The sequence below is a fragment of the Schistocerca cancellata genome, chromosome 10, assembly GCF_023864275.1.
Source record: "Schistocerca cancellata isolate TAMUIC-IGC-003103 chromosome 10, iqSchCanc2.1, whole genome shotgun sequence".
Classification (NCBI taxonomy): Eukaryota; Metazoa; Arthropoda; class Insecta; order Orthoptera; family Acrididae; genus Schistocerca; species Schistocerca cancellata.
The window spans coordinates 80,543,565-80,557,191 of record NC_064635.1 but is presented as its reverse complement, the minus strand read 5'-3'; the positions used below and the strand labels follow the sequence as shown (position 1 = coordinate 80,557,191).

The 13,627-nt window shown below is 40.0% G+C and overlaps 1 protein-coding gene across 1 annotated transcript in view; it reads right to left on the bottom strand.

Moving 5' to 3' along the window:
- The window catches only part of LOC126106520 (vam6/Vps39-like protein), a 119,525-nt gene that overhangs the window by 27,048 nt on the left and 78,850 nt on the right, over window positions 1-13,627 (bottom strand). Inside the window, exon 11 of the mRNA XM_049912848.1 lies at window positions 11,676-11,848. Coding sequence (XP_049768805.1) covers window positions 11,676-11,848 — 173 coding nt within the window. The remainder of the gene's footprint in view (window positions 1-11,675; window positions 11,849-13,627) is intronic.

Below are 13,627 nucleotides of genomic sequence, written 5' to 3'. Positions count from 1 at the left end.
TGGCATGACCCGGAAATTGCAACCCATCTAGCAATCTATCTTCAGACCCAACTTCAGGTCTTAATAACTTTGGAACTATTCCGCACAGTCCAGTGAAATTTTTACAACCCAGTAACATCCACTTGGAGAACACACTCAATGAATCAAAACACCAACAACATATTTCTCAGGGAAAATAAAAAATTGCAAAATGTGATTAAAAAAATGTAATACGTTAAAAGGTACATATTGTAGGTACCCTCTATGCCAAATATAATTCACTCAAAAAGGGTATAAATTTTTTGTGGTAAGCTTAATGTGGCCTAAACACACATAACTCATCTTGCCCATATCAGTCACACCAACAGAGTTACATGCACACGAAAATACAAAAATTTGAAAAATTACCTGAAAAACATGGATTTTCTAAGTGTGGTAGCACAAAAGGGACAAGTGATATCCAAGCCAAATTTAAAACACTGCAGAACTATACCATAATATAATATGTGGCAAAATTTCAACTTGTTATTGCAAGGCATTTGTGTAAAATAAAAGTTGACGGAGATGTATTTGGTTACGTTTCTTTTAATACGATTTAGCAAGTAATAGTGATGATGCAGGCAGCTTGTTTCAGATAAAGCTGCAGCAACTGTTGGGAACCATTAGGCAACAGAAAGTTAAACAATGGTAGTCTTCAGGGACAGAATGAGTCATTGTTAGGCAGGAACAACAAAGGAAACAAGCAACAATTACAGGTCACTCATGTTTTTAAGATTCTAGTTCAGACTGGTCAGTACTGTTGTGGAAAGTCAGTATGGAGGCAGAAGAGTGTACTAGTGGTGCTTTTGTTCAAACAAGCTGTAGTATTGGTAGAGCACAAGCATCTGAATGTCATAAAATAACATATGGAACAAAATGTGGCATTAGCTTTGTACTGTATAATCTGGATGAATCGAACCAAGATTTGTTACTATGGAGATCCGGGATACACCCTGTGGGCACAAGAAGTACAGTTCCAGGAAACTTTAGTGTTTGTTATCATCATATGAAAGTGTTTCTGGATAAGTATTCTTTCCTACAAAGAAGTTGTTTTGATCCGTTTCGGATTCATAAGACGACAGTGAAGTGTAGCCGCAGAGAAATTGATATAAAATCAGTATTGAAAGTGAATCAGTGCATGGGACTTAACATGAAACCAGGACAAAAGTTATGTTCCAGGTGTGTTACACTGCTAAAAAATGAAGAATATTCTGATAATTTACATGATAGCGACGAAGAGTATCAGCCACCTACAACCACAGCGGATAAGCAATTAAATACTTCAGCGACTGCTCTTGGTTTGTCTCCCCTTAAGACACACAAAGTTCGGAAAAGAGACAGGCCCAGCTATGGTAGAAAACCACAAGAAGCTCAAATGGAATTAAAACACAAAATAGCTGACACACTAATAGTGGAAGAGGAAGAACTATCTGCTCCAAAGGAACAGAAATCATGCCAGAAATGCTCTGATTTGGACAAAATTGTGCACGATTTGAAAGAAAAATTGGCCATATCCACACGCCAGAAAAAAGTAGCTATTCTTACCCTTGCAACTGCCAGCTGGTCTATTGACTACACTGCAAAGGAATTGTATGTTTCTACAACTTCAGCAGGCTCAGGGTAAGCAATTGAGTTCAGAAATAAAGGTGCTAGTGTTGGAGTTTTATGAAAATAAACAGCCAAATAATGCCTGGAAAAAAAGACTATGTAATGGTGAAAATGGGAAATGTACGTGTACAGATGCAAAAAAGACTGTTCCTATGTGACATATAAGAAGTAAATGTAGAATTCAAGGAAAAGTATCCCAATACCAAAGTAGGTTTATCATCTTTTTCCAATCTTCAGCCAAAATGGGTTTTGCTTGTAAGTGCAAGGGGCACACATAATGTTTTTGTATGTGAGACCCATCAAAATGCTAAGCTGATGTTTGCTGCTATAAAGGACTCTGGTCTGGATTACAAAGGTGCAATGAAGCTGCTAGTGTGTGACATCAGTTCCTACCAGTGCATGATATACAGGTGTGAAAAGTGTCCTGGTAAGGCAAATCGCGCAGAACACATGAATAAGAAACTGTATGGTGAACTCTTTATGGATGACGATGAACTTGTTTCTTATAAACAATGGACACACATGGATCGCACAAGTCTTGAAACAAAGCAAAGTACAGTGGAAGATTTTGTTGAAATGTATTGTCAAAAAACGGACAAACTGACCACACACAGCTTCACAGCAACAGCACAATTGGCTTATCTCCAGTTTTGTAAGGATAATTTGAAACAAGATGAAATTATAGTAATACAAGACTTTTCTGAAAATTATGCATTTATAGTTAAAGATGCCATCCAAGGATATCACTGGGACAACAGTCAAGTAACTCTCCAGCCATTTGCGATTTACTATAGAGGTGGATCAGGTGATGTGTCTGTCATGAACCTGTCCGTTTTTAGTGACTGTTTAATTCATGATGCCATTGCAGTTCATGCCCACATTCGCACTGTCATGGCATATGTGTAAAATAAGCTGCCTCACATACATTTTGCAAAATACTTCAGTGATGGGGCATCTATTCAGTACAAAAACTGTAAAAATCTCAAAAATTTATGCACTTTCAGTTCACGCAGAATGGAATTTTTTCGCAACAAGTCATGGTAAAAATGTACGTGATGGTATTGGTGCTACCATTAAGCGCATGGCATCATGAGCTAGTCTGCAGCACCCATCATGAGCTAGTCTGCAGCACCCTACAGAAGGTCACATTCTAACACCTCTTCAATTATTTACCTGGGTACAGAAAAATATCTCTGGCATACAATCATTCTATTTTTCGAAAGATGGGGGTGAAATCAGTCTAAGAGTTGCTAAAAAGCAGACTAGAACACGTTAAAACTGTTGGAGGCACAAGGAGCCATCATCACTTCTCTCTAGCGGACTCTGACAATGTGCAGATGAGCAGACTGTGCGATTATAACTATAGGTTCATACACAACATGTGTCTTCATAGTGTGTCTAACTCAGGATTCAGAAGCAAAAGCAGCAACGTACAACCAGGTTGCTATGTTATTGCTGTTTATGATGACAAATGGTACTTAGGATGTGTTGCAGAGTGCTGTGAAGCAGATGGTGATGTATTTGTGAACTTCATGGCACCAGCAGGACCAGCAAGATCATTTCATTGGCCACATTTGGCAGACAAGTGTTGGATTCCTTTTGAACATATTCTTATGACAGTTCCAGTTCCCACCACAGTGTCAGGAAGACAGTACAATTTGCCACTCAATGTACAGAGTACAGTAGCTAAAGTGTGGGACAACTTCTGTTCGAAGCACAATCGACTGGTTTTTAGCAGTTAAGGTGCAGTAAACATTAACGATAGGTTGCGTTAATCTGTCTGTATGTTCTTGCTTAGTGATTAAACAGTTGTGGGAGAGGATAAGAAAAGGCAGAACAGTTTATGATAAGTTTTTACAAAATTGTGTTGTGGAACAATGGCCACGTCACGAAATACATCTGTCAACTTCCATTGTACACAAATATCTTGCAATAACATGCTGAAATTTTGAGATGTGTATCATTATGGTCTACTTATGCAGTGTGTGAAATTTGGCTTGGATACCACTTGTCCCTTTTGTGCTACCACTCTTCGAAAATCCATGTTTTTCGGGTAATTTTTTTTTTCAAATTTTTGTATTTTTGTGTGCATGTAACTCAGTTTTTGTGACTAATATGAGCATGATCCCCCCCATGAACCATAGACCTTGCCGTTGGTGGGGAGGCTTGCGTGCCTCAGCGATACAGATAGCCGTACCATAGGTACGACCACAACGGAGGGGTATCTGTTGAGAGGCCAGACAAACGTGTGGTTCCTGAAGAGGGGCAGCAGCCTTTTCAGTAGTTGCAAGGGCAACAGTCTGGATGATTGACTGATCTGGCCTTGTAACAATAACCAAAACGGCCTTGCTGTGCTGGTACTGCGAACGGCTGAAAGCAAGGGGAAACTACGGCCGTAATTTTTCCCGAGGGCAAGCAGCTTTACTGTATGATTAAATGATGATGGCATCCTCTTGGGTAAAATATTCCGGAGGTAAAATAGTCCCCCATTCGGATCTCCGGGCGGGGACTACTCAAGAGGATGTCGTTATCAGGAGAAAGAAAACTGACGTTCTACGGATCGGAGCGTGGAATGTCAGATCCCTTAATCGGGCAGGTAGGTTAGAAAATTTAAAAAGGGAAATGAATAGGTTAAAGTTAGATATAGTGGGAATTAGTGAAGTTCGGTGGCAGGAGGAACAAGACTTCTGGTCAGGTGACTACAGGGTTATAAACACAAAGTCAAATAGGGGTAATGCAGGAGTAGGTTTAATAATGAATAGGAAAATAGGAATGCGGGTAAGCTACTACAAACAGCATAGTGAATGCATTATTGTGGCCAAGATAGATACGAAGCCCACACCTACTACAGTAGTACAAGTTTATATGCCAACTAGCTCTGCAGATGATGATGAAATTAAAGAAATGTATGATGAAATAAAAGAAATTATTCAGATAGTGAAGGGAGACGAAAATTTAATAGTCATGGGTGACTGGAATTCGAGAGTAGGAAAAGGGAGGGAAGGAAACGTAGTAGGTGAATATGGATTGGGGCTAAGAAATGAAAGAGGAAGCCCCCTGGTAGAATTTTGCACAGAGCACAACTTAATCATAGCTAACACTTGGTTTAAGAATCATGATAGAAGGTTGTATACATGGAAGAACCCTGGAGATACTAAAAGGTATCAGATAGATTATATAATGGTAAGACAGAGATTTAGGAACCAGGTTTTAAATTGTAAGACATTTCCAGGGGCAGATGTGGACTCTGACCACAATCTATTGGTTATACCTATAGATTAAAACTGAAGAAACTGCAAAAAGGTGGGAATTTAAGGAGATGGGACCTGGATAAACTGAAAGAACCAGAGGTTGTACAGTGTTTCAGGGAGAGCATAAGGGAACAATTGACAGGAATGGGGGAAAGAAATACAGTAGAAGAAGAATGGGTAGCTTTGAGGGATGAAGTAGTGAAGGCAGCAGAGGATCAAGTAGGTAAAAAGACGAGGGCTAGTAGAAATCCTTGGGTAACAGATGAAATATTGAATTTAATTGATGAAAGGAGAAAATATAAAAATGCAGTAAATGAAGCAGGGAAAAAGGAATACAAACGTCTCAAAAATGAGATCAACAGGAAGTGCAAAATGGCTAAGCAGGGTTAGCTAGAGGGCAAATGTAAGGATGTAGAGGCTTATCTCACTAGGGGTAAGATAGAGACTGCCTACAGAAAAATTAAAGAGACCTTTGGAGATAAGAGAACCACTTGTATGAATATCAAGAGCTCGGATGGAAAGCCAGTTCTAAGCAAAGAAGGGAAAGCAGAAAGGTGGAAGGAGTATATAGAGGGTCTATACAAGGGCGATGTACTTGAGGACAATATTATGGAAATGGAAGAGGATGTAGATGAAGATGAAATGGGAGATACGATACTGCGTGAAGAGTTTGACAGAGCACTGAAACACCTGAGCCGAAACAAGGCCCCCGGAGTAGACAACATTCCATTGGAACTACTGACGGCCTTGGGAGAGCCAGTCCTGACAAAACTCTACCATCTGGTGAGCAAGATGTATGAAACAGGCGAAATACCCTCAGACTTCAAGAAGAATATAATAATTCCAATCCCAAAGAAAGCAGGTGTTGACAGATGTGAAAATTACCGAACAATCAGTTTAATAAGCCACAGCTGCAAAATACTAACACGTATTCTTTACAGACGAATGGAAAAACTAGTAGAAGCCGACCTCGGGGAAGATCAGTTTGGATTCCGTAGAAATACTGGAACACGTGAGGCAATACTGACCTTACGACTTATCTTAGAAGAAAGATTAAGGAAAGGCAAACCTACGTTTCTAGCATTTGTAGACTTAGAGAAAGCTTTTAACAATGTTGACTGGAATACTCTCTTTCAAATTCTGAAGGTGGCAGGGGTAAAATACAGGGAGCGAAAGGCTATTTACAATTTGTACAGAAACCAGATGGCAGTTATAAGAGTCGAGGGACATGAAAGGGAAGCAGTTGTTGGGAAGGGAGTAAGACAGGGTTGTAGCCTCTCCCCGATGTTATTCAATCTGTATATTGAGCAAGCAGTAAAGGAAACAAAAGAAAAATTCGGAGTAGGTATTAAAATCCATGGAGAAGAAATAAAAACTTTGAGATTCGCCGATGACATTGTAATTCTGTCAGAGACAGCAAAGGACTTGGAAGAGCAGTTGAATGGAATGGATAGTGTCTTGAAAGGAGGATGTAAGATGAACATCAACAAAAGCAAAACGAGGATAATGGAATGTAGTCGAATTAAGTCGGGTGATGCTGAGGGAATTAGATTAGGAAATGAGACACTTAAAGTAGTAAAGGAGTTTTGCTATTTGTGGAGCAAAATAACTGATGATGGTCGAAGTAGAGAGGATATAAAATGTCGACTGGCAATGGCAAGAAAAGCGTTGCTGAAGAAGAGAAATTTGTTAACATCGAGTATAGATTTAAGTGTCAGGAAGTCATTTCTGAAAGTATTTGCATTGAGTGTAGCCTTGTATGGAAGTGAAACATGGACGGTAAACAGTTTGGACAAGAAGAGAATAGAAGCTTTCGAAATGTGGTGCTACAGAAGAATGCTGAAGATTAGATGGGTAGATCACATAACTAATGAGGAAGTATTGAATAGGATTGGGGAGAAGAGAAGTTTGTGGCACAACTTGACCAGAAGAAGGGATCGGCTGGTAGGACATGTTCTGAAGCATCAAGGGATCACCAATTTAGTATTGGAGGGCAGCGTGGAGGGTAAAAATCGTAGGGGGAGACCAAGAGATGAATACACTAAGCAGATTCAGAAGGATGTAGGTTGCAGTAGGTACTGGGAGATGAAGAAGCTTGCACAGGATAGAGTAGCATGGAGAGCTGCATCAAACCAGTCTCAGGACTGAAGACCACAACAACAACAATGAGCATGATGAGTTCTGTGTGTGTTTAGGCCAAATTAAGCTTACCACAAAAAATTTTATACCATTTTTGAGTGAATTATATTTGGCATAGAGGGCACCTACAATATGTACCTTTTAACATATTACATTTTTTAATCACATTTTGGAATTTTTTATTTTCCCTGAGAAATATGTTGTTGGTGTTTTGATTCATGGAGTGTGTTCTCTAAATGGATGTTATTGGGTTGTAAAAATTTTACTGGACTGTGTGGAATAGTTCCAAAGTTATTAAGACCTGAAGTTGGGTCTGAAGATAGACTGCCAGATGCGGTTTGCAATTTCCGGGTCACACCACCTTCTTTCACAGGTCATAATTCTGGAACTAATTGGCAGGGGAAACTAATACTTTGTACACGAGTGTTCCACGCATGGTAGAATTAGTGTACTGAATTTCAGTCAAATCTGAGACTATGAGCTGGAGCCCCTGGTTGGAATGACCCAGTGGTAAGGATAGTGGTTTGGGTGAGTCACTTGTTTTCGCAAGGATGTCTCTTAATGGATTGGAATGGTGCCCCTTCAAGATAAGTACTAGCTGTTTATTCTACCTCCTTGTAATGAAACATACTTCCAATACGAGGAAGAGAAATAAACTGAAACACAACAGAAAGGACACAATGATGTCAGTGACCCTCAAATACACTGCTCTGCAAAGCTCTATGACAAGATAGATAAAGTAACAGGATATATTAAAAACTTGGTGCAAATGAATAGAAAGTACAGAAGCATATTGCTAGAGGTCTCCCAGTCATGTACAGGAAGTTGGACATACAGCATCAGTCAATCACTGATCAACCACAATGCACTATAGTAGTGTCCTTCACTACAGCAAGGCCCGCAGACATCTGGATGACTTCACACAGGGAAGAATCATAAGTAAGCTGGAAGACGGACGAAATGCGACGAGCTTAGCCCGGGAGTTTGGTAATGTCACAGCATTATTTCACTTGCGTGGGGAGCAATCCGAAACACGTGCACTTCTGCCCAAAGGAGAGGAGGTGGTCGACCACTGTTAACTACGGTGGCAGATGACCACTACATTGTGCAACAAGCAAGGAGGAGCCCATGTCAAACGTGAGTGCAATTGCAACCACATTTAACAGGACTAGAAGACAAGTCAAGTCACACTCTACAATGACACGGTGACTTGCCTGATGACTGGTACACCATGTTCCATTGATGCCCGTACACTGGCATTATAATGGTAGTGGAGTATAAGGACTGGGCCGATGAAGAGTCATGTGCTCTTCTCAGATGACAGGATATTCAGTCCCTCATATGGCGAGAGGTGGGAACATATGAGGGCTATTCAGAAAGTAGGAAACGTTTCCGTCTGACACCGCTAGGTGCGCACTGATCGCATATATTTTGATTTGTGCGTGCTCGGCAGCTCAGTCGGCATCCATCCGTGACAGGGGGAACGTCTCTGCACATCTGGTTTTTTTGATATTCAAATTTGAAATGTATGCTGCAATAAAAAAATCCCGCCAGTTGTGAGGTGCAGTCTGTGGTACAGTTTTTGTTGGCAAAAAACCTAAAACCTATAGAAATTTATCGTGAACAGTGCGAAGTGTACGGAAACAACTTAATGAGTGAATGTTCCATCCAGAAATGGTGTATTCGGTTTAAAAATGGCCGAACCCAGATTCATGATGAAGAGGAGAGTGGACACCCGAGCATTGTGACCAACGATGAAGTTGATGAAACAATTCATGAAAATCATCACTTCACAATAACGGAGCTTTCTGCTTTCTTTTCCATAAGTTTCACGGACTTTGTTGTTTGTAATTGTCACTCAAAAGCTAGGCTACCTCAAATTTTGTGCATGATAGGTGCCCAAAATGCTTACAAAGCACCATAAAGAACAGCGAATGGGGGCAACATTGACATTTCTGGAGGCCTACCACAAACATGGTGATTAATTACTGGATGGAATCTTAACTGGTGATGAGATTTGGGTAAAACACATCAATTGTGAGACAACAGTCCATGGAGTGGGAGCACACAAGGTCCCCCCAAAAACCAAGAAAATGTTTGCAAACCTTGTCAGCTAGAAGTTGATGGCGACAGAGTTTTGGGATAGGCAAGGTGTGCTTCTTACTGATTTTTCTCAAATGTGGAGCAACCATAAATTCTGCCCGGTACTGTCAAATTTTGCACAGCCTTAGAAGAGCAGTTCAAAACAAACACTGAGGAAAGCTGACGTCCAAAATTTTGTTTTTGCACGACAATGCCCAAGCTCACATGGCAAACCACACCAAGGAACTCCCTAATTCATTCACATTGGAAATTTTCCCTTATCCACCCTAGAGACCCGATCTTGCACCAAGCGACTTCCACTTGTTTCCCAAGATGAAGAACTGGCTCGCAACGCAGTGCTTTGATGATGATGTGGAATTCCAGGTGGGTGTGACTCACTGGCTGAAAAGTCTCATGTGGCAGAATTGTATGACGCAGGTCTGTCAAAACATTGTCCACCACTATAAGTGCCTCAATGTGTTTGGTGACTATGAGGAAAATTAGTATGTCAGTCATTCTTTTAGATGTATATAATAAATTGTATTTCTTGTACTTAGTTTTTTTCTCCTTGCCAAAACATTCCCTACTTTCTGAATAACCCTCGTATAATGAATCCAGGAACATTGTCAAACATGGTCATTTTGGTGGTTGTAACGGAACATATTAAAGGCTTTACTGTACCGAAGTATGCGATACCCTCCAAATTCAACCAGTTTAATGAGTATTTATGATTATAGCAAAGGTATTGTGTATGTTAACAATGATTGCATAACATGTCTCCATAAACAGTCAACCCATTAAATTATACTGAATAACTGACCCACACAAAAGTTAATATCACTTGATCACTGATACAGCAAATGTCATCATGTAAAAACACTGAGTTCATCTTAAATAATTAATATGAAGTACGAAAAATAGTGGACAACTTAGGTATTTTGGATCTCCTTAAATAAAAATCACCCAGTGAAACCTATTTGTTCACTAGGAGCGTTTTCACTCAGTATTAACGTAAGCAATCCTATTTTAGACGAAAACCAATGTAATTCTTAATAATTCATGTTATTTACTTATTTATGCAAATTAGAGAAGTCAACTGACAAACTTCTAAAAAACGGGCTTTTTGTAACAAAGAATTATTCCGTCAAGTCAACAAATCTGTCTGTCATTTTAATAACATGTTAAATTATGTCACTCGATGCAAATTAATAACTTTTCTGCACAAATTATGATAACAGATGTACATGTGACTTATAAACTATATCTCTTTTTAGTAGTTCTTTGACAATGTTATAAATACAAGCAGCAAAGAAGGGTCGGGAGGCAGTCGGAATGTCACTTTGGTAAAGTGTGTTTGTGTGTTATTGTTTGAGGTGGATAAACAATGCAAAGAAAATGTAAAGAAAATACTACTTTGTGTTGTGTCATGGTCTTTGGTGGACAGTGGAATTAAGATGGCCACAAGAGTAATAAATATTTGAAGTTTACATATTTGTTGGTTTCGCTCGTTCTTTATCATCAAAAGCACATAAAAAACACGGGACCTCATGTTTTTAACCCTAGACAACCAGATTTCGAGCCAGCATCAACATCGACACACAGCAGCGATCCAGCAAGCAGCAGTGATTACTACAATGCATTTTAATGGCGCCAACCTAACATCAAGTGCTAACAAGCTCCGTAAATGGGAAAGAAATAGTGCGATTATAGCAATTAGCAATATCTACGACCAGGCGACCATTACATGGTCCACGTGTTATGGTGTTGGGTGGCATACTTCTGCATGTACATACTGACCTGCAAATCTTTGAACCGCAGTACACTCACTGGCAACTTAAATGTGCCACTGTATTCTTTTTCCCACGTGCATCTTTTTAGGAGCCACTCAGACCCGACTACGTTTGTGGACGGCAGTGCATGACAACACGGAATAGTGAACATGGAGGAGCTCTTGGAACGAGAGGATATTTGGTGAAGGGACTGGCCTGTCGATTTGCCCAACTTAAATCCCACTGAGTATGTGTGGGATGCACTGGGAGATGTATTGCAGCAAGTCCACACACATCCACGACTATCCACAAGTTGCCAACTGCTATGGCAGAGGTATGGAATGCCCTATCATAAGGATTCCTTACCACCCTTGTGGCCAACATGGGATCACATTGCAGAGCATGCATTGCTGTCCGTGGTAATCACATACCCTATTACGAACCTTGTCCTGCCTTTTGTAATGACCAGGGGACCATCATAAGTCACACTGATTTCAGTGTAATTATTGTCTTTGAATAAAAGCATCATTTTTTTTTTCATCTCATTGTTTTCTTTCTGCGGCCTCCTGTACTATTAAGTAGCAGTTCTTTCTAGATATGGCCCAAATTTCATCAGGCTATGATCCTAGGAAATGACACACAAAGCAAAAGTTACTTTTTTCCTTAAGTTTTGCACATTAGTCTGTATCGATAGTGTCGTTACAGTATCAGTTACAGCGTCCGCATTTAGATCTCAAACACATATTGCAGCGCTATAATATGAATGGGTATAGTTAAAGAGTCTTACAACTAAGTGTCTATTACTCACCAGATATGGCACTACAAGGTCCCTATGATTCCTGAGCAGAAAATCCAGCACCTTGGGACGAGGTAGCTGCTCAACTTCATGCAAATCATCTGTGAATATCCGCAGGCCTTCCTCAGGACTTCTCTCCAGCACCCAGCCGGCAAAATCGAAGATCAGATTTATGTGATCCTTGCCTGTGAATTATTTTTGAAAGACATGCTATAATGTTCATGGTGCACAGTTGTCTTGAAGTTAACAATGAACTATTATCCATAATGTGATGAACTTGTTTGTGCTATTAACTGGCTTACATCTAAAGTTTTCTGTACCTTGGATATATAATCTCCAGGCATAATCTGATTAGACAGAAGATTTCCAAACGAGCGCAAAAGGGTGCCAAAATTCTACTACAAATAACAGCCCATTATGAGATGACACAATTCCCAAAAAAGCAAAATCAGGGATATTCAAGAGTTACTTTGTACCAATATCGGCCTATGATGTTAGCATACACCCTCACAAAGAAAAAGCCGATGAGACTCCAAGCATAAGAAATGAAAGTCCTTAAATCCACCATCCAGAAGACCAAAATGGTAAGGTACGGAAGAAACCTCGAATCAAGACACCGCTTATAGAGTGAATTAGCACAACCAGAGTATGGTGATATGGGCATGTAATGAGAGTGCAGCCTGCACAAGTGTCTCAAATAAATTTTGAAAGAGAGGTGGAAGGAAAACTTTCTGTAAAAAGACCCAAAACCCATCGGATGGCTGCAATCTAGGATTACCTCGCTGCCAGGGAAAGGACAATGGGTGATGACAGGTTGTATGTGGACAGAAGGAATCATAATGATTTCTGAGAGTAGCACTCTTGGTATTTATTTACACAGCACACTGTGTACTGTTGTGAAACTACCAGGCAGATTAAACTGTGCGCCTAATCAAAATTTGAGACCAGAACCTTGCATTTTGTGGGCAATGCCCGTATCTACAAAGTTATCATTAGAAGGCTCATGACACGATGAAAAGTTAAAGCTGTGAAAGTACAGAGATGTCGTTGCCATCACAGCATGAACAGTTGGCCTAGCATGGGTTGCTGCTCTTGCATCAAATTTGGTGAACTTTTATGTGAGGGTCATATTGGTCAACTCTTCATCACTACACCTATTCATACTGCTGTGTATCGATGTCCATGTACAAGAAAAACAAATCAAGAGAACTGAGCAGAACAGAGTGCAAGATTCGGGGGCGAACAGTACACGTGCACTTACAGTGTCAGTAGCTTTTCCAGCACGGTGAACAATAGGAAGTGACCACAATGAATCATTAGCTGCATCATTAGACAAGACAGCAGAACCAATGAGATAATAGCATTACATAAACACCCTTATGATGTCAAGTGTGCAGAATTATGTGGTGAGGTAATGGAATTTATCGTGCAGAATGCTGCCACATAAAAGAGAATATTTCGTAAAATTTAAACTGTACTCTTAGGTTCCAGTCTACCCATCACCTTAAAAATGCGACATTGTGAAATATCCCACACAATTTTCGAAACGATCATCACGCTGCGATACAGATCAGTCGCCAGTTTCCTTCCAATCACATTCATTGGCTTGCCAACTCACAACGTACCTATAACGCTGATATATGAAATGATGTTCTAAGAAATCCTTTCATATTCCAAGGAACATACAATGGAAGAAATAAACACAAAAACCAGAAACCAACTTTACAATCCATAATAGTACACTAAAAGTCAATCTCATGCTATGTCGAAAACGAAAGTGATGAATCTGTATTTTCCACCAAAACAAGTCATTAGGTTCAGTGATTTTCAATGGCTATCGTACACTGTCACCCAATTAGCTATGACCAACACGAATGAATTGCCAATGGCGGCAGACAGTGAAAGAGATGCTGTCATTGTAGTCCCTGAAGGGCTACTCTGCATCAGGAAGCAGGAAGTTTTAG